Genomic DNA, 18383 nt, shown 5'->3' with positions numbered 1-18383 from the left:
AGGGAGGGGAAAAAAAAAAGCAGAACAAGAATAACTTTAAGCCTAGGGGAAAATATACCACAGTTGAGGCTAACAAGGCTACTAGTAGAGGCACCCACGAGTGTTTGGGGGTGGGTGGGTGGGTGGGTGAGAGAGGAAAAAGATGTTGTGACTTCCCGGTCACATTAGGGGACCTCCATTTTTTGTCTGGGTGGTCAGAGGCTCAGGTGGTCTCGGTGCTCTTAGAGCACTAATATCGTAAATACTAACATGAATCTGTGATAAGAAAAAGAGCCATCACATTCCTATCATCTGACTTTCATACTGAATAAAAAGAAAAGTTCCCATTAAAAACAATTACAAATGAAAATAAATATTTTTATTTGAGTCTAGAGGTGGGAATGGAGCATGTTATGGATTTACCCTAGGAAAAGGATGCCTGAAAAGGGAAGCAACACAGCAGATACACACATTTAAAATACAGATTTTAATATAAAGGCAAACTTAAAAGCATCTTTTCAATTACAAATTAAGATACACATGAGGAACTGAAACAGAAGGGAAAAACCTTTTACATTCTGAACTGTGAATTAATTTTACAAGCATGAGAGGGGAAAAGGTTCAGGATTAACTAGTTCCTAATAAAAATGAACGGAATGACAATGTATTGACATAAATTAAGGGAAACAATTTGAATTTTAAATAAGTCACAAATTCATAGGCTAAAGCATATAAACTAATTCCTATTGACTAGGAAACATCCCATAGCACAAGTCCTAAGCAAGACGTGGGTGTATGTGTGTGGGTGGGTTTTTTAAATCCACTCTGGGGAAGGGATTGTTCTAGTTGTTAACTTTAAACTTTAACAAATCAGTAAGAATTTCATCATCTGCTTCATTTCCCTCAACAACCCTCTGCTCTCCGACAGCTCCAAATCCCATGCCTAAAAGCCATCTAGAAAGAAGACCAAAGTGTTTTCATAAATTCAAGTTGACCATTTAGCTAGAGGAATGCAAACCCTGACCTCATTTCTCCCTTCCCCGTTGTCTCTTAAAAAGCACCTTTATGAAAGGCTAAATCTCAGTGAAGCATACAGGTGTACCTTAGAGTCACAGGGCAACCTGAAGAGTTAATAATGGTCAATACATTATTATTATTATCTGTCAGCATTTAAAGTGACACAAACATATTTTTCCTTCAAGGAGTGAATCTTTTTCAATCCCTAAAGAATTTCACAAATGCCATATGCTGAGAGTATAATTCAGTTGAATTTTCGGCGTAAGCTCTGGTAGCCACAGTAATATCTTGTCCTGCAATACTCAGGTCAATATGTGTACGTGTGTGTGTGTGTGTGTACACACGTTTTTTATGTAGAAAGTATAAACAAAAATGGCACCAAACAGTAATTCATCCAATGTGTTTGAGAAACACAACCATTCCCCATTCCCCAGACTGTGCAGTGTGCGAGTACAGGACTCTCAAACTAAGGGTGTCCTTTCTCCTGTTTTAGTGCTGCAATGACAAGTCACAAAGACATGGACTTCTTCCCTCTAGCCCACTGGAACTGAGTACAAGGAATAGGAACTCGGTGAGGGAGGAAAGAGCTATCACCTAATGGCTTCTAGCCAGGAGGAGGTGGAGAAGGACCTGGAAGAGGAAGGAGGGTGCCTGGGTCACGGAGATGGGGGAGATGTGCTGACATCTTGAAACTTGAATATACTCCTTAATATAGGAGGCCAAAAGGGAAAGGAACAACAGGCCTACTTTGTGCAGAAGAGGAGCTGACGATTCCCAGCTCAGCTAAGCACCGCATAGCACCTGGGAGCGAGGGAAGCACCAACTTTATAGGAAGAAGGGAGGGCACAATTTCCCTCTTGAATATTAAGTCTGTTTTCGAAAAGCTGAAAAATAGCACCGTCTTTAGAACTGGTCTTTTGCTCTAAGGCCCAAACTGAGTGTTTTAGTTCCCCAAAGGGTCGGACTGATCCTGTTCCCCACCCTCAAAGTGAGGGGGAGGGCCTTCCCCAATTGTACCAGACAGCCAAGTGAAAAGTGTCCAGGATCGCCCTGTTCACTGCCCTGCCTCTGGCTAAGCCAAAGTGCCAGGCCTTCAGAGTGAGCGGTCACCCTCTGGCAACTCTCTGCAGTTGGGGGCCAGGAGGGTGAGCAGAAAGCAGAAATGCTCCTGAAAAGTCAATACTAGGCCAAGTCTTTGGGGACAATTTGCTGGCTTTTTTGAGGAGGCTCTCTGGTTCTGTTTGCCCTCTCCATGCCCAACTGCATCCAAACCCACAGGGCCTAGTTCAAGGACTACTGAAAATTAGTAGGAGCACTAGGGATGGCTAGAAGTGTTGGCTTTATGAGCACCTTTAACAACATGCCCATAGGGAGCTAAGATCCCTTTCAACATTCAGGACTTCAGGACAGCTGACAAAGAAAGCTAGCTATCCTTTATTTCTGCTCAATAGTAATGGGGGCAGGGGGGAGCAGGCAGACCAAAGAGAGAGAAAGTAACTGGGATCTCAGACTTTTCAGGCCTTTCTTGTCCAACTGGACATACCCTGTTACTCTTGGCCTACTCACTTGATGGGGTCACTTCCTAGGTTTACAGCTGCATCTTATTTCCCCTTAAAGAACAGAGAAGAGCCCCGGGAAACACATTCCCTCACTCCAGAACTGTTCAAACACCTGACACCAAAGCTAATTCAGCACCACTATCCCTCAGAGCCTCTGAGTATCTTCAAGCTTTTCTGCCCCCTTTCCATAAACTGGGATAAATTCTTTGTGAGAGGGGGCTGGTACATCACACACCCTTCACTGGAGAGAAGAGCCAACACATTCTTTTAAAGCTTTTGCCATCGCCGGGGAACCAGCAGAACTTGTCCTGGATAGATTCCTTGTACTTGGAGAAGAGGGCAGCCGGTGGATTTGCAAGGTTGTTTTCTAAAGAACGTTAATTTAGATGGGAAATAACTAACATTCTGAGGATCTGAAAGTTGTGGGAATACAAGGTGCAACTGTGTTTCATTTCCTATTTTAAACTAGTTCCTGAGAGAAAAGACAGGCAGAGCTCAGGCCTTGTTCAGACTCCCCCATGAGGAAAGGGGGAAGTTTCTAGCTGCCAAGGCTTAGAGCTGGCCTCCGGGGGCTGTTCTGGAGGACTTGGTCATAAAGGTTAGAATCACTTCAGAAAAGAGCCTCTCCAGCTGACGCTGGGGAATTCCAACAGAAGAGTGGGTTCCTTTGTTCCACCCAGAAACAGCTTCATTCAGTTTACCCTCTAGGCGAAGCCTCCCCAAGCAGCCTCCCAATATTCTGGCATGAGGTCTCAGGAAAAAAAAGGCAATGACACATGGGGTGCTGAGCACTCTATTAAAACAAACTCTCAGGGATCAAGTTCTAGAATCAGGGCGTTAGATTAGATGTCTGAAGTCCAAAGGCTTTCTTTAGTAGCCTTTAAAAAACAAATCCCCCTCCAGGCCGTCCACATGTGAGCTGATCTTCCCACCAGGACTGCTCTTGGGACTCTGTATGGAAAGGGAGTGGAGGGAAGAATGATGGCAGGTCCAGCTAGGGGTGCTGAACCTCCTGCCAGAGACTGCACAACTGACTGACCAACTCACTCCACGGGCCTCACCTTTCAGCCAGAGACACAGATAAATTTACACATTATTGGGTTTGCCAAAGAGTCACCGGCACATTTTTGATCACCACTAAGTCTGTACCCAGAGCCTGGCTAGCCTCAGGCTTGAGCTGTTCTGGGCAATGATCCCCATTTATACAAACTACAAGAACGGCAATGGCCTCATCATTTTATGTTGCCTTCCCTTCCCCAAGCCCACATCTACTGCCTTATGAGGCAGCAGTTCTATTTATGATGTCATGAGACAAGGTTGCCTCCACTCGGGTTCAGCACATTCTTTCTTGGGGGTTCTCCCAAACCTCAGGGCCCTAAAGATAGCCCCAGGTTTGGCCTCCACAGAACCTGCCCCAGGGGATATGCTTCTCTGGTGGTCATAAGTCATGTGGCTTCTTTCATGACTTCTTGGATTCCAGGGAATACTCCCAGCTTCTACTAGAAGCTGCCGTGTCTGCTGCCCTTCAAGCATCCTCTCCAGCTCCTCCTCCATACACTTCTTCCCAAGAGTCCAACTCAACCTGCTCCTTTTTGCTGAGTACCAACATTGAAACCTTCAAGTCCCTGTGGCTCAGTGCAGGGATGGGGGTGGGGGAAGAGAGAAGAGGGTTGAAGAACAGGAAGAATCACCAGCTGGGGAAATTCTGTAGCAGAGGCAGAAGCTTGGAATACCTAATCCAGCAACTGGAATCTAAACACAATTCTACACTGAGACACTCCCAGACACAACATGCTGGGCTGTAGGCAATAACCTGATTCAGAGACACAAATAAGAAGAAATATTCTCAAGATGAGTCATTTAATTCATTATCAATTAACTGATGAAGCCTAACACGATGTGGCCAAGCAGAAAACAATCAATCAAGGTAGCTAAGAACAGCTGGGGAGGACACTTGTCTCTCCATCCCAGAGCTATGAAAACAGGAAGCTTCAAGAAGCTTTGGAGAAATGGGTCTGAGGAGGCCAAAAGGCTTCCAAAGCCTCTGCCGGCCATGACCAAACACTTGCTTAGGCAGGGGTACACTGGGCCTAGTCGATATACTACCGCAATTCATGGTTATTGCCGTTTCCTATCTGAGTACTTGGTCCAGTCCATGATAACCTAGTCTCAAAATCAGAAGCTTAAAAATGGAACCTATACCCTTTTTTGTGCACTTGAATAAATAAAAACGTTTTGTAATTTTTTCCTCTCTCTTTTTTAAAAGTTTACTGTGCATTATACAATCTAAAAATAAATGAAATCAAGTATATGAAATTTATAAATTTTCATCATATCTCTATAAAATACTGTCACTTCCTTAGCGTGACACTTTTCTGTACACAGAACACCAGGTCGCAAGACAACTAATTTGTTGCCACATCATCAGATCGGTGCGTAATAAGATAGTTATGTGGGATTTGTGTTTGTGTGTGTGTATGTATGTATGTATGTGTGTGAAGAGAACTACCATTTAAATCTACTGAAAAGCAAAGAAATACAAAAGCAAATGCATTTAGTACAAAGGCCAAGCCATCTGGGGGTCAAGTATCAAAAAACTACAAACAAAATATAGAGTACTTTGAACAAAAACGGCAAAAGCTGAGAAACCCAAACTTGCCCCAGCTTGGGAATTCATGTTCAATGTTGCCATGTAAAATTAAATTGGGCCTGACCAACACCAGTAATGATGCACTCTGTTCATATACCAATGACATCCCCAAAACAAAGGGCTAAAAGAATGAGCAGTAGAGCAGGTAAAATTCACAGTGACAGGGGAACTCAGTGATGGGGGCATATGAGGAGGACAAGGAAACTAGCTTACGGTATTCTCAGCTCAAGAAGAACTGTCTGGTTGGATGGTAACCAGGATGCAAGAGCAGGCTGTCTAGCAGCTGCTCGACAAAGTGGAGGACGGTCATCAAACACAAGTAGTTGCTTAATTAAAGGAGTTTTTAAAAATAAAAACAAACAAAAACCACCAAGGCCCCAAACCCACACATCAACTTTTTTGCCCTCACTTTTTCAGGACAGGTAAAGCCTTTGGTAAATGAACAGAGTGACTTGAATAAATAAAGCAGACTTTCCCGAGAACTGTATTTGGCATTGGTCAACCCTCGAAAGTCAGCACCAAGGAGAACTACAGAGGCACAGTTCTGATGGGTGAAATAGCACCGAGAACAGGCTGTTGACATGTCTGCTGGTGTGCCAGTCCTTTATATATATCTTATTTATTTATATATATTCTTATATATTTATATTTTCTTAATAAGTTGCCTTTTTATGACTTAGATGGAATAAAATAAGTCAAAATTGTTTTTACTTTTTAAAAAATGATAAATACTTTATCTAAAACTATCAACAATACAAACTGGAGCCTTTTCTTCTGCAGTTTTTTAAACTCCGATTCACAGTAGAATATTCTTTACTCTGTCGTACTTTAAATTTTTTTTTCGTTTTTGTTTACGTTGTCATCCAGTAGTTTGTGAGTTGAAACCCTTGCAGGCCAGGTGAGCACCTTTCAGTGGAAGCTGAGTGAGTTGGTCCACGATGTCCTTGCATAGGTCACATGGGGTTGAGGTAGAAATTCTAGTTACCTAGACAGACATCAGGGGAAGGAAAGAAAGCAAGCAAAAAATCAGAAATGTATCCCACATTTTTCTAACATTAGGTTGGCCAGGAAAGTCAAAACACTCCTATAAAAAATGCACCCTAGTAACCTCTTGAGGGATGTGCATGGGGAAATGAACACGAACTTCATTTTTTAGAATCAGGATGGAAATAAATGGAAAGGAAACTGAGGCCACAGAGGATTAAGTGACTTATCCCTTTTTACTTAAGTACTGAATTTGGGAGATCTGATGCTTTAAGCCTTCAGAGAATGTATAATTCACTTGCCCTTCCTTTGCCAATAGCCATTGCCGCACTGTTCCCCAAATGTCTGTGAGCGGTTAGGAGCAGGGCTAAAAAGTTACAACTGTCCTCCACTCCCCAGGGAGGCATCGGCTTCTGTGAAAAGGCTTGGCTAGAAGCTGGGAGGTCCCTGGGTGGAGGTGGGGGCTGCCTCTGCTATACCGGACAATCTCTGGGAAACCCTCTCTCTGTCTGTGGCCCAGCCAGCTTGCCTGGGAAATGACCAAAATGCCAGGGGAGCATAAGGACAACAAGGAGATGCACAACAGCAGGAAGAGAATGCTGTCCTCTTCTCCCTTTGGGCATTTTCTGTCCACCAAATCTCCTGCCCTTATTTCGGGAAGGTTTCAACCAGGCCCTTATTTTTTAAGATGGTGTTCCAGTTCTTCCAGATGATGTTGGGGAGTGTGAGCAACGAATGCAGCGCTGCAGCAGCAATAGCAGCTGGATCAAAAAACCAGAGGAAAAGTGAGATTTTCTGAGCAAGGCACCCTCCCTGGGCTAATGGGGTTCAGTCAAATACTAAACTGGTTTGCTCCTGGGTGACTCCTACAGAACTAGGACTACAATCACAGCAAGAGCTGCAAATGAACCAGTCATTATTTCCAAAATATCTACAACATCAGTAAGAATAGTATCACACTTCATTTATCAAGCATCAGGGAGTGGGGAGATGTGAGGGAATGGCAAGAGAAGGGTTAAGTCAGGCTGAAAGACTTCATAGCGACCAGTGTTTCAACCCTGTCAGGACAGTGTCCAAACTACAACATATTCTTGAAGGGTCAGTGATTTCGTGAGGTGCCTTCCCTTCACTGGATGATTTCAATCTCTAAAGTCTTGGTGAGTCGCCCGGAAACCAAGCAGTTGGGGAGCTTCCCCACACAACATATACAGGTTGTTTCAAAGGTCTTAGTGCAGTTTTAAGCTACTGAAACTTTAAAAAAAAAAAAAAAGGACTTTTGAAACCCTCTGTCTCACCCTGCTCAACCAAACTCGAGTCTTTCCATGCTGCCAGCATTGAACTCTGCTGGACGTTTGGGAGGGTGCAGGAACCAGGCACTGGAAGCGTGGTGATACGTGTGTATAGGGCATAAATAATAAAAAGTAATGGCCGAGTCTCTGTTTGTTTGTTTGTTTGTTTCTTGTGTAGGGGGCTCGTCTCTTCTAGAAATTGAGCAGAAGCTTTCATTAAGCAAGCACTGATATGTATGATCACAACTAAGGCAAAACTAAAATAGGTTCAAACAACTGCCCCAGGTCACAATCAAGTGCAAAATTGGGGCCAGACTTATCTACTTGGTTGGCTTCAATGGCGTTCTCTGCAGGTCACTCCCCTGAGTTAATGCCTGACAAGGTGCTGAGTTGAATGAATACTTTAACTGGCTTGCACAAAAGTCTGGCAAGAAGTATTTGCTTCAAGGCAAAATGCAAACTTTTGTACTGTCAGGAAATCAAAACTAGCTGGATTTTCATGTTGACAAGAAAACAGAGTTTTCCTCTGTTGCTATTTTATGTATGAAATGAAATCTCCACAAAGAACAGAAGCCAGTAATATACAGGCAACCCCAATTCTTATACCAATAGTCAACTAGTGGCTGGTCTAAAAATGAACTTTCAACAACAGCAACCTGTATGTACAAAAGGCAGGCATTTCCCTAGTGCCATTGTTACCTGATTTGGAAAAGAAGAGACACTGAAGTTCTGTTTGTTAGTTGTAGAGCACGGGAGCCATTGGGGAGTGGAGTTGGGCCTGGGGCCATTCCATGGACCTCAGCTAGCCCAACATTCTAGATTTCAGGTGTCTTAAGAAAGAATACAGTAAAAATCAACCTTGTTGGTGCCAATGTTAATGCTAACTGACTCTAAATTGCTTGGATAACACTAAAACATCCACCTCCTATGTCTTGCATGGGGTGGGAATTTGACATTTGCTGAATAAATAACTTAGTCCGTCCTATTCCCTTTCCCAAAACACACTTGACCTGCATATAAATCATCTCAAAATACACACCACAAACAGAGGAATGGAAAGATGTCTGAAAAGAACATGGCAATTATCAATGGGACCACCAGTGACTTAAGCTGTTCCCTACAGGATTGTAAATGAGTTGATGGAGCACAAATACTACTTAAAACTTCTATGTTCAAAAAGTATGGTTTATCCCAGGGGACAACCTCCAAATCTTTTTCAGATAGAAAGTGGTAGGAAGACCACAGAGTCTTTCTTATTTGAAATACCTGAAATAGCCCAGGGAAGGAAGACAGACTGAAGTGTGACTTCAGAGAAGCGCTTGTTGACCTGGTAGTAGCCACAAGGGGCATTAAGGACCACTTAGGGCTGAGTTTAGAAAGGTCAGCAGACAAAGCTCTGACTTCTAGCTCATTAGTAGAGAGAGCAAAGGGCTGCTCTCTCAGCCCCAAGCCCCCTGTGAATTCGACTTGACCAGCTGAAAACTCAACTACCAGCCCTGGTACCCCAGAGCCTGCTGGGTGCTGTCGAAGTGCACAAATCTCAGGTCAGGGTGCCATGCTTAAATAGTCAGGTTCCTGGGCAGTACTATCAGCTGAGCCAGCGTAACTATCAGAGTTTCTTCCTCCTCCTCCATCAGCATTGTGCCCCTCAAGCTGTAGTCACCCCCAGTGCCCTTATGCAGGGTAAGGCCCACACAAGGAACGGGCTTCCTTATGGATGTTTGCAGCCTGACCAGGACTCAGGCCTCAGGGGCCAACAGAACGGCCTTCTGGGCCCTCAAGACAGATGAGGATGACAGCTCTGTCACCTCCACAGGGTTTGGAAAGGAGAAAGGGCTCCCCACCTACTTGGCCAGTTTGATCAGCCCCAGGTATCTTCAGGGGCTAAGCATGGTTTTTGGTTTTAGGTTTTAGGTTTTGCCTCCTCGGCATTTGGTTTGGGAATTCCTGATAAGCCCAAGGAAGGAATGCAATAAAACATCCCCCCGCTTCTGGACCCAGAGGGATGCTGATCCCCAAGCCACAGTAAAGCCTGCACTGGCACACCTGAGGCCCCTAGCCTGACCTCAGCTGGCCTCTGGACTCTGTGAAAGGAAGGGAATTCAATTTTGTGCATAAACCACCTAGTTCGGCTCTAGCCTTACCTTACATAATATGGACAGCTAGCTAAGCAAGCTCTTTATCGCGGCTTAACCCCAGAAAGGTGCGAAGCGTAAGGAGACTGCATGCCAAGGGTAACCCACATAGCGGGCGGGCCAGCGGCGTTGGACTGCGGGACCACAGGTGCAGCCTGGGCCAGAGCCAAACGGGGCAGAGGCTGGTGGTGGACTGTGAAGGAGGGTCGGGAAGCTTTGTGGGGGAGGGATGCGAGCTTGATAGACAGAGAAGCGTTAGCCTGGGGAGAAGCAGCCGAGGAGGGCACAACAAAAGCTTTGTTAGCGGAATGGATGTCAGGGGTCTGTGGAATCCCCGGCTCCGGGTTAGAAGCAGCAAGTAATGGAGGGGGTGGAGGTAATGAGACGTTAGCAGGAGGAGGAGGAGGAGGAGCGGGAGGAGAAGGATGCAGGACAGGCTGCACAGGCACTCGGTTCAGGTGCTGGGGGGCTCTAGCCTCACTACATGTTCCTATGCTAGAGGAAGGGGCCTGGAAGGAAGAGGAAGTGGGGGTGACCACAGCCTGCATTGGGTTTAAGCTTAGCATGGTGCTGCTACAGACAGCACTGCTGCGGAAACTGGCTCCAAACTGATGAGAAGAGGCAGAAGGCACCGCATGGTTAAAAACACCTGCAAACAGGAGAGAAAAACTGAGCTTCAACACAGAGGCATTGTCCAGCAATGGTGAAGAGACACAAGTGTGCTGGCGCCTACACACATGTGCCAGCATGCACACAGATGCCCAAGCAAGCATGCCAACACACAATCTCACACACACACACACACACACACACACACACCCCAATACACATGCGTGCCAGCACCTATACATATACTCAAGCAGGTATGCCAAATACATACACACACCCCAACACACTCTTGCCAACATGTGCACACATGTGATAACCACACATACACCCAAGCAGTTGTGCTGACACCCCCCCCACAGATGCACCAACACACACACACACACACACACACACACACACACGTGTCACCACCCACACATACACCCAAGCAGGGGTACCAACACACACATGCAAACACACTCCAATATACGCACACACGGAGCAAAAAGCAAAACTATTAAGGTGAGGGCCTGGTGTAGGGCAGGCAGCACGCCATGGGAGCCAAAGCGTGGGAATTCGTGATGTTGGGAGTGAGGGCTACAGAGCACAACTTACCTTCAAACTCTCTGGGCAGACAAGCAGAGAAGAGGCCCTACCCAAGACGAGGGACAAGGATGGGTCCTGGCCCAAGGAGGCCCCGCTCAAGGCTGGGGGCTGTGCTGGGGAGGGACTGAAGGGGGAAGTGAGGACTGAGGCCAGGCAGCCAGCACTTGGCCATTCTTGTGGAAAAAGAAAACAATTAAAAGGATCTGGGGTCTACTTGCTCCCTGCGTAAGATCATCTCCAGAGAGGACAAGCAGAACCCGTGCAGGGGTGAGCAAAAGCAGCCACACACTCTGCCAAACACCAGCTGAAGAACAGCAACACCATGCCAATGTTCAAACAGCAGTGCCCCCAAACAAAAGGTCTTTATGCTTTAGGGCCAGGGAAGGGATGCAAAGGATGTGTGATCATGACAGAGTTAGGTGGCTATATTCTAGTTAGCAAATTCTGATAGGCAAATCAAATCATTTTGTGAGAAGCAACTAAGTCGAGTAAATTCTGTGTGTTTGATGGAGGGTGGGGCAAGGAAGGGAAGGACAAAGCAATTTAGAGAGGAAGAGGGCTAGAAAGACAGACCAGAATATTCCCTCAAACTGCAACATTTTTGGCTCCTTGTGAAGAGTTTGCTCACTGTGAGTTCATAGGCCTAGGAACAAAAGTCTGGCTTCTGTTATTTACTATACAGTGAACCTAGGCAGTCACTTCTGTCTGGGCCTCAGTTTCCTGATGTGGAAAATGAGGGGGGATTAGAAGAGATGACCTTGAAGGGCCCCTCTGGCTTGGAAATGATCCTAGCACCTTCCCTGCACAGTCAGATTCTCAGAAGTAACCTCTAAGTGGCTCCATGGAAATGAGATGCAAGGCTCTGCCAACCTACCTCCAACTGTTCCACCTGTAACCCCAGAAGAGAAGTTTCCCATAGCGTGAGAATTTGTCAATCTGGTCGCAGCCGATGACACGTGGACCAAACTGGCATGCAGCGGGCATGGAATTAAATAAAGACTGCAATACTGAAGAGCCTGCCACCGAACTGAGGTTGGCCTGCAGGGACATAGGGCCCAGGGGAAACTGGATCCAGTGGTGAAAGTGTTTAGAAAAGGGTGGTGCGTCGAACGGAAGAAGCAGGGTGGCCGGCCGCAGAGGCCGACGTCGAAAGGCCTTTGCCGTTGAGAAGGCCCCCGGGAGGGAACGGCGGCCGCAGCAGCGGAAATGAAAAGATTGTGGCCGTTTTTTAAACTCCAACTCCCTGTCCCGGCTTTGCTAGCCTTGCCATTGTGTTGCAGTGAGCCTTGTCAGAAAGGACCCCCCAGCTGCAGGCCCAGGTCAAGCACCTCTTTGCTTCTCCCTCCTGCTCTCTGTACCTCTTCCCCCTTCATACTTCCCAGGCTGTCCAGGCTGCCTCTTATTCAGAAAAGGGTTGGCATTGAGCTCTCTTTGCTCCGCTGTGCCGTAAACACCAGGGGGGAGCTTAAGCTGGTCACCTCCGGGGTCTTATGAGAAGAGAAGCACATCGTGAAAGCTGTGTACAACTCATGTCAGCAGCAGACAGGCCCCGGCATAGGAGAATCCATTGGAGGAGTTTGTGTTGGGGATGAGGACCATCGTCCTGCAATGAACTGGAGAAGCTTTTCCTCGTGTGCACGAGATCTTGGCATCGATAGCCTTGGATCCTCCGAGGGATGGCCGGAAGGCAAACAGGGAATTCTGGCTCAGGGATGAAGCTGCCTGTAAGGGCTGTCGGATGTTTGGTAAGGTTGATGTCTGATATTGGTGAAAAGGTAGATTTCCATTTACTACTGTTGATGCCTTCAGTCAGCTGGGTTTGCTTCCTTCCTGTAAGGCACCACCACCTAGTTTGGAAAAAAGAACAAAAAATAAATCCCAGTTCAATCAGTCATCTGACAGGGGTGGGGGAAGGTCAGCTTTATCTGAAAGGAGTTTGGGAAGGAGCCCCAAACTGGCTGAGGAAGGAAAATTAGAAGGAAAGAAGAAAGCCACATTGCACTAGATGCCCCAGAATGTTTCTTCCCACATGGCTGAAAAGAATAAGTAACTTGCCGCTCCACTAAATGTAAACATTTCAGTGTCCATGAAATGGCACCATACAACAACATGTGCAAGATGACTTGTGAGCATCTCATCGGTGAAAGCGCAGTCACAAGGGAAAGGTGGATGGTTTATAGCTTGTATGAAACTGAACTAAGAGAGGTTATTCCTTTTGAAGCAAGAACAAGACTATCCCATTGAAGCATGGGAGTTATAAACCTCAACGACAACAGAGTGAGAAGGAAGTGGGAGAGGGAGAGGTGGTGTATGGAGGAAGCACTGCTGGGGTATGAGGTCAAAGCTAAGCCTACCTTGGGCAAGCATCATTGCAGGTTGAACTGAAGCATACTCTCGGTCAGCCAGAGCTAGCAGCAAAGAGCAGTATTTCATTTACTTACCACTTTCTGTTTTCTGGGGAGATTTGCTCTCCAAAGAGATTGTTGCGATTTTCCTTTCAATCCTGAGGGAAAAGGAAATTGTTACTCCATATAGCCACCAGTAATATCCCATTTGACCATTTAGTCTCTCCTCTAATAAAGGTACTTTATGACTACAGTAAATTGGAATATTTTATGTGTTACTAAAGGGAAAGCTAACAGGATCAGTCAACACAGTACTGTCCTACAAAGGAGAGATCTGAAAACATTGGGTTCAACTGTTGGCTCCATTGCTTATATATAGTAATTTGGACAACTCATATCACTTCTATTCTCTTTTTCTAAAATGAATTTAACAATTTTAAAGAATTGTTTAGAGGGTTGTTTGAAGTAAAGGGGTTTGTTTATCCCAAAACACTACAGGAAGAGTTAAAATGATTATCATTTGAATTCACAGGCAGAATATAAATACCATATTAGAATTGTACCATTCTTGGCTAACAAAGACAATTGTTAAGTTTAAATAAGCCTAAAAAATGGTTTTAAAATCAGAAAGAATCAGGGACTTCTAGTGGAAAGAGAGCTTGATTGGATAAATAACATTTGGGTTCAAATTCCATCTCTGGGACATAATGCCTTTGGGATCCTGGATAAAGAATGTATTTACATATTTAGTGTCCCAGGGCAATTCATAATAAGCTTTAAGTTGCACAGAAGCATACTCTTCCAGCTCCCAACATCAACAAAACCAAAATTCTGGATTTCCCTACTGCTCCTCCTCCCAACCCCACTAGAGGTTTAAATTTGCTTAAAAATTAAGTTCTTTAACTCCTGTTTGCTCTGTTACTTGCAAATATGTACACAATTTTCAAAAAGGAAAAACTCCTAACAATATTATAAGCCATGCTGTTATGGAAAAGGATTACTAACAATTAAAAAAAAAAAAAGGCTACGTACTCTTTATCAATGACCTTCCCTGGTGCATAAGATTAGTGGAAGCTCTGGGTCGGCAATTCACAAAGTGTAGTCCTCAGATTCTTGGCTAATTCCAAAGTTCTTTAAGGGGTTCAAAACTATTTTCATAATAAAACTAAGATGTTATTTGCCTATTAAAATACACCTCCCTTTTCCAACTACATGTATCTGTCAGACCGCTCTACATATACCGCAAGCAAAACAACATTGCAACTGATTGAATGCAGCTATTTAAAAAACCTAGTCATCTATCAAGCTAGACATTTAAAAGGATTGCAGAACAGGCAAAACAATATGAGTTTCCTAATTTGTGTTGAAAAATTATTAACTTTCTTTAAAAAAACTATATTCATGTTAAAGCAATGAGTTTATATCATTATTTTTAAATGAGTTAATATTTTAAATTTTTATCAATTCTAATGTCTAATACAGGAACACTGGCTAGATATAAGCCAAATAAACAAAAGAATTTTACAGTTCACAACAACTTTCCACAACAATTAAAGAGATCCTGAAACTTGAGATCAAAGGATATGGGGCACTTTAGTCATCTGCAAAGTCATTACATTCAGCAGAAGTTTATTCTGACTCACAGTTCCATTAACACTGTTCTTGGTGTACCTATCTTCCCATAACCTTGATAATATTGACTTCCCATACTTTGTCATCTTTGCACATTTCCTAAGGGTTGAATTGAGGAACTTAGTAATTTAAAAAATTTTTATTGATATTTTGGTTTTTTTTAATACCAGCAGATATTCTCCCAGTATAACCCCATACCATCCCAGAGAGCCATCTGTAATGATTTTTTTTTCTTTTTTTTTGCTGGGCAATAGGGGTTAAGTGACTTGCCCAGGGTCACACAGCTAGTAAGTGTCAAGTATGAGGCCGGGTTTGAACTCAGGTCCTCCTGAATCCAGGGCCAGTGCTTTTTCCACTGTGCCACATAGCTGCCCCCATCTGTAATGATTTTTAAAGAAAAAAAAAAAAGAAAAAATATCTATCCAAGTCTTAAACTATGTACCACACCCATAGAACCCTAAGTTCCTCAAAGGACTTGCTTTTTCTTTGAAACTCAGCAACATTCATTTTACTTTTGTGTGGTGACTGTTCTTTAGATATTCAGTGTTATGGTCAGTTATCACATAAATTTTACCATGTGTTCTGTCTTCACGAAATTCATTATTTCTTAAAACAGTAATTTTCCATTACATTACTTCAAAACTTATTCATTGAACAGCAGATAGATGGGCACTGGAATGGTTTTTAATTCTTTGCTCCCAGAAAAAGTGCTGCTATACTTAGTGTTAGGCACAATGCCTGGCACATCGCAGGTTCTTTTGAGAACTGTTTGGACATATCTTTTTTTTTTTTTTTTTTAGTGAGGCAATTGGGGCTAAGTGACTTGCCCAGGGTCACACAGCTAGTAAGTGTTAAGTGTCTGAGGCCGGATTTGAACTCAGGTACTCCTGACTCCAGGGCCGGTGCTCTATCCACTGCGCCATCTAGCTGCCCCTTGGACATATCTTTTAATAGCTATTGGAAAATGACTTTTGGAGAGTATGTATGTATTCATGCATATGTATATGCATGGGAGCATATCTATATCTTTCCATATATACATGCATGTATGTATATGTTCTGTGTAGTTATATTGATCTTGGATACAAACAATGATTTTTCCTCATTCTGCTGCTTTCCCTATATGCCCAGACACCTAAATTTTGTTTGTACAGTAGCTTCTCAGTTGCATGTAATCAAAGTTGCTGGTTTTATCTTTTGCCAATTGTTTCCATCCCTTGTTTTCACGGCCAATAACAATGAAAAGTTTATGATCTGATCCACTTCTCTTTTTTTTTTTTTTTGATAGGGGCAATGAAGGTTAAGTGACTTGCCCAGGGTCGCATAGCTAGTGTCAAGTGTCTGAGGCTGGATTTGAACTCAGGTCCTTTTGAGTCCATGGCCGATGCTTTATCTACTGAGCCACCTAGCTGCCCCTCTAATTCTCCCCCCCCCTAATTCTTTTTAATGGTATAATCTTAAATGTTAAAGCTTCACATCCAGTTGAATCTATTATGAAATATAGTTTAAGAATATGCTCTGGGGGCAGTTAGGTGGCACACTGGATAAAAGCACCAGCCCCGGATTCCAGAGGACCTGAGTTCAAATCTGGTCTCAGACACTTGACACTTCCTAGCTGTGTGACCCTGGGCAAATCACTTAACCCTCATTGCCCCGACCAAAAAAAAAAAAAAAAAAAAGAAAAAAGAAAGAAAAAGAATATGCTCTGCCACACTGTTGCCTTTTTATCAAATAGGGATTTTTCCAACTCCTATGGATAAAACCTGAATCCCAATGTTTCTTGATCCTTGCTTATCTGATCTGTTCCACTCATCTATTTTTAAACAATAGTAAATAGTTGATGACTGGCTTACAATCTAATTTATCCCATTAGATATCCCATAGATATTCCAGAGCTTTTTTTCTTGAAATGATTTTTGCCATTATTTTATCAAGTATCCCTTGGAGAGTCTGATGTAAAAATTAAATTGCTAATTTTCTTTCCTAGGATTGAAATTCTTAATAATGGCCCAACCCAGCCATAAGCATTGAATATTCGTCCAAAAATTTAAGTTACTTACTTTTTTTTAGGGAGCATTTTATAATTGAGGCTATCAAATATTTTGCATAATTTTGTCTTTGGATTGCCTTATGTATTTTAAATAGGATATCCATTTCCATCATTTCTTAGATGGAATAGAACAGAACAGCAGAAATGCTGTTGTTGAGTTTATTCTGTAGCCTGTAACCAGGCTGAAGCTATCTTTTAAAGTTGTTTCTTTACTGAAATCCTAGCTTTCCATATAAACCATTATTTGAAAAACAAATGTGGATGCCTTTATGCCATTTTATTTATGTCTTTCTCTTTTTTTTTGGTGAGGCAATTGGGGTTGACTTGCCTAGGATCACACAGCTAGCAAGTGTCAAATGTCTGAGGCCATATTTGAACTCAGGTCCTCCTGACTCCAGGGCTGTCGCTCTATTCACTACGCCACCTAGCTGCCCCCGTGTCTTTCTCTTGCTAGCATTCTAGAACTATAGTGGGGACCCTGAGCATCCTTGCTTTATCATTGTAAGTTGGTTGCTTTTAGTTTTAGATACTTAATTGATTTAAGCCCCTCCACTATGCATAGGCTTCATAGATTTTTAGCATTAATGAGTGTGTAGCTTATCAATGCCTTTTTGTGCACTAATTTGAAATGATCAAGTGGTACTAGACTTTGCTTTCGATTTGAGTAAACAGATTGTTTTCCTAAAGCTGAACCATTCCTTTCCTGTAATAAATCTGACTTGGTCGAAATGAATGTTTAGTAAGATGCTATACTCTGAAAATAATCTTCTAAAACAGTGCTGTCAAGTTCAATTGAAAAAAGTCCCCAAGCACCGAGCCCAGGCCTTGTGGCTACGCACGCTTCTACAATGGATCCTCACAACCACCCTGTGAGGAAGGAAGGTGCTCTTATTATCCCCATTTTACAGCTTAGGAAACCAAGGCAGTCAGAGATAAGGGGATTTGATCAGACTAGTGAGTGAGGGTGGTTTTAACTTGTGAAATCAGAGGCCTAGAGTTCGGCACACTACAATGCCACTTAGCCATTAAAATGTACATAAGGACCTCTATGGGTGAAATATTGAAAACAACATATTAAACTTTTATCTGTGTGTTTTTCTTTATTTTGTTAAATATTTTCCCAATTTTTTACTTTGGTTCCAGGTATAAAAAGAGTATAAGGGTTTTTTTAATTTATACTTTCATCATTAAGATATGAATACATTTTTCTCATGAAAGTAGTCTGGTGGAATCCTGGTGGAATTTGTGAAGTATTGGTACTTTAAAAAAAAAAACAGAATTCTCCTGTGGGTCTCAGTTTCTGTTAGATTCTTTAGAATTAATTCTACTTCCTGTTTTGAGATGGGATTAAAAAGTCTCTATATGGTCTTGTTAGTTTGTGTATTTTATACCTTCACTGGAATTTATCTTATGTGTTCATCCATCCAAAGGATGTCATTCATAAGTCACCATATACACAAAAATATTTATAACAAAACTTCCTGTGGTAGCAAAGAAAAAAGTAGATGCTAATGGATTGGAGAATGTTGCAATTTACCATACTTGTTTA

At 43.2% G+C, this 18383-nt stretch overlaps 1 protein-coding gene across 1 annotated transcript in view; it reads right to left on the bottom strand.

Moving 5' to 3' along the window:
- Positions 1 to 373: 373 nt before the first annotated feature.
- Positions 374 to 18383, bottom strand: part of DOT1L (DOT1 like histone lysine methyltransferase) — a 118563-nt gene continuing 100553 nt past the window's right edge. The window contains 10 exon segments of the mRNA XM_043980640.1: positions 374 to 7670; positions 8178 to 10262; positions 11682 to 11778; positions 11780 to 11877; positions 11880 to 11918; positions 11921 to 11996; positions 11998 to 12313; positions 12315 to 12542; positions 12544 to 12654; positions 13245 to 13310. Of these exon segments, the coding sequence (XP_043836575.1) occupies positions 9658 to 10262; positions 11682 to 11778; positions 11780 to 11877; positions 11880 to 11918; positions 11921 to 11996; positions 11998 to 12313; positions 12315 to 12542; positions 12544 to 12654; positions 13245 to 13310 (1636 nt within the window). The 3' untranslated portion in view covers positions 374 to 7670; positions 8178 to 9657.

Source organism: Dromiciops gliroides, chromosome 1 (assembly GCF_019393635.1).
Source record: "Dromiciops gliroides isolate mDroGli1 chromosome 1, mDroGli1.pri, whole genome shotgun sequence".
NCBI classification, from domain to species: domain Eukaryota; kingdom Metazoa; phylum Chordata; class Mammalia; order Microbiotheria; family Microbiotheriidae; genus Dromiciops; species Dromiciops gliroides.
Note: the sequence above shows the minus strand (reverse complement) of the source record. Positions and strands in the feature narration are given on the sequence as shown.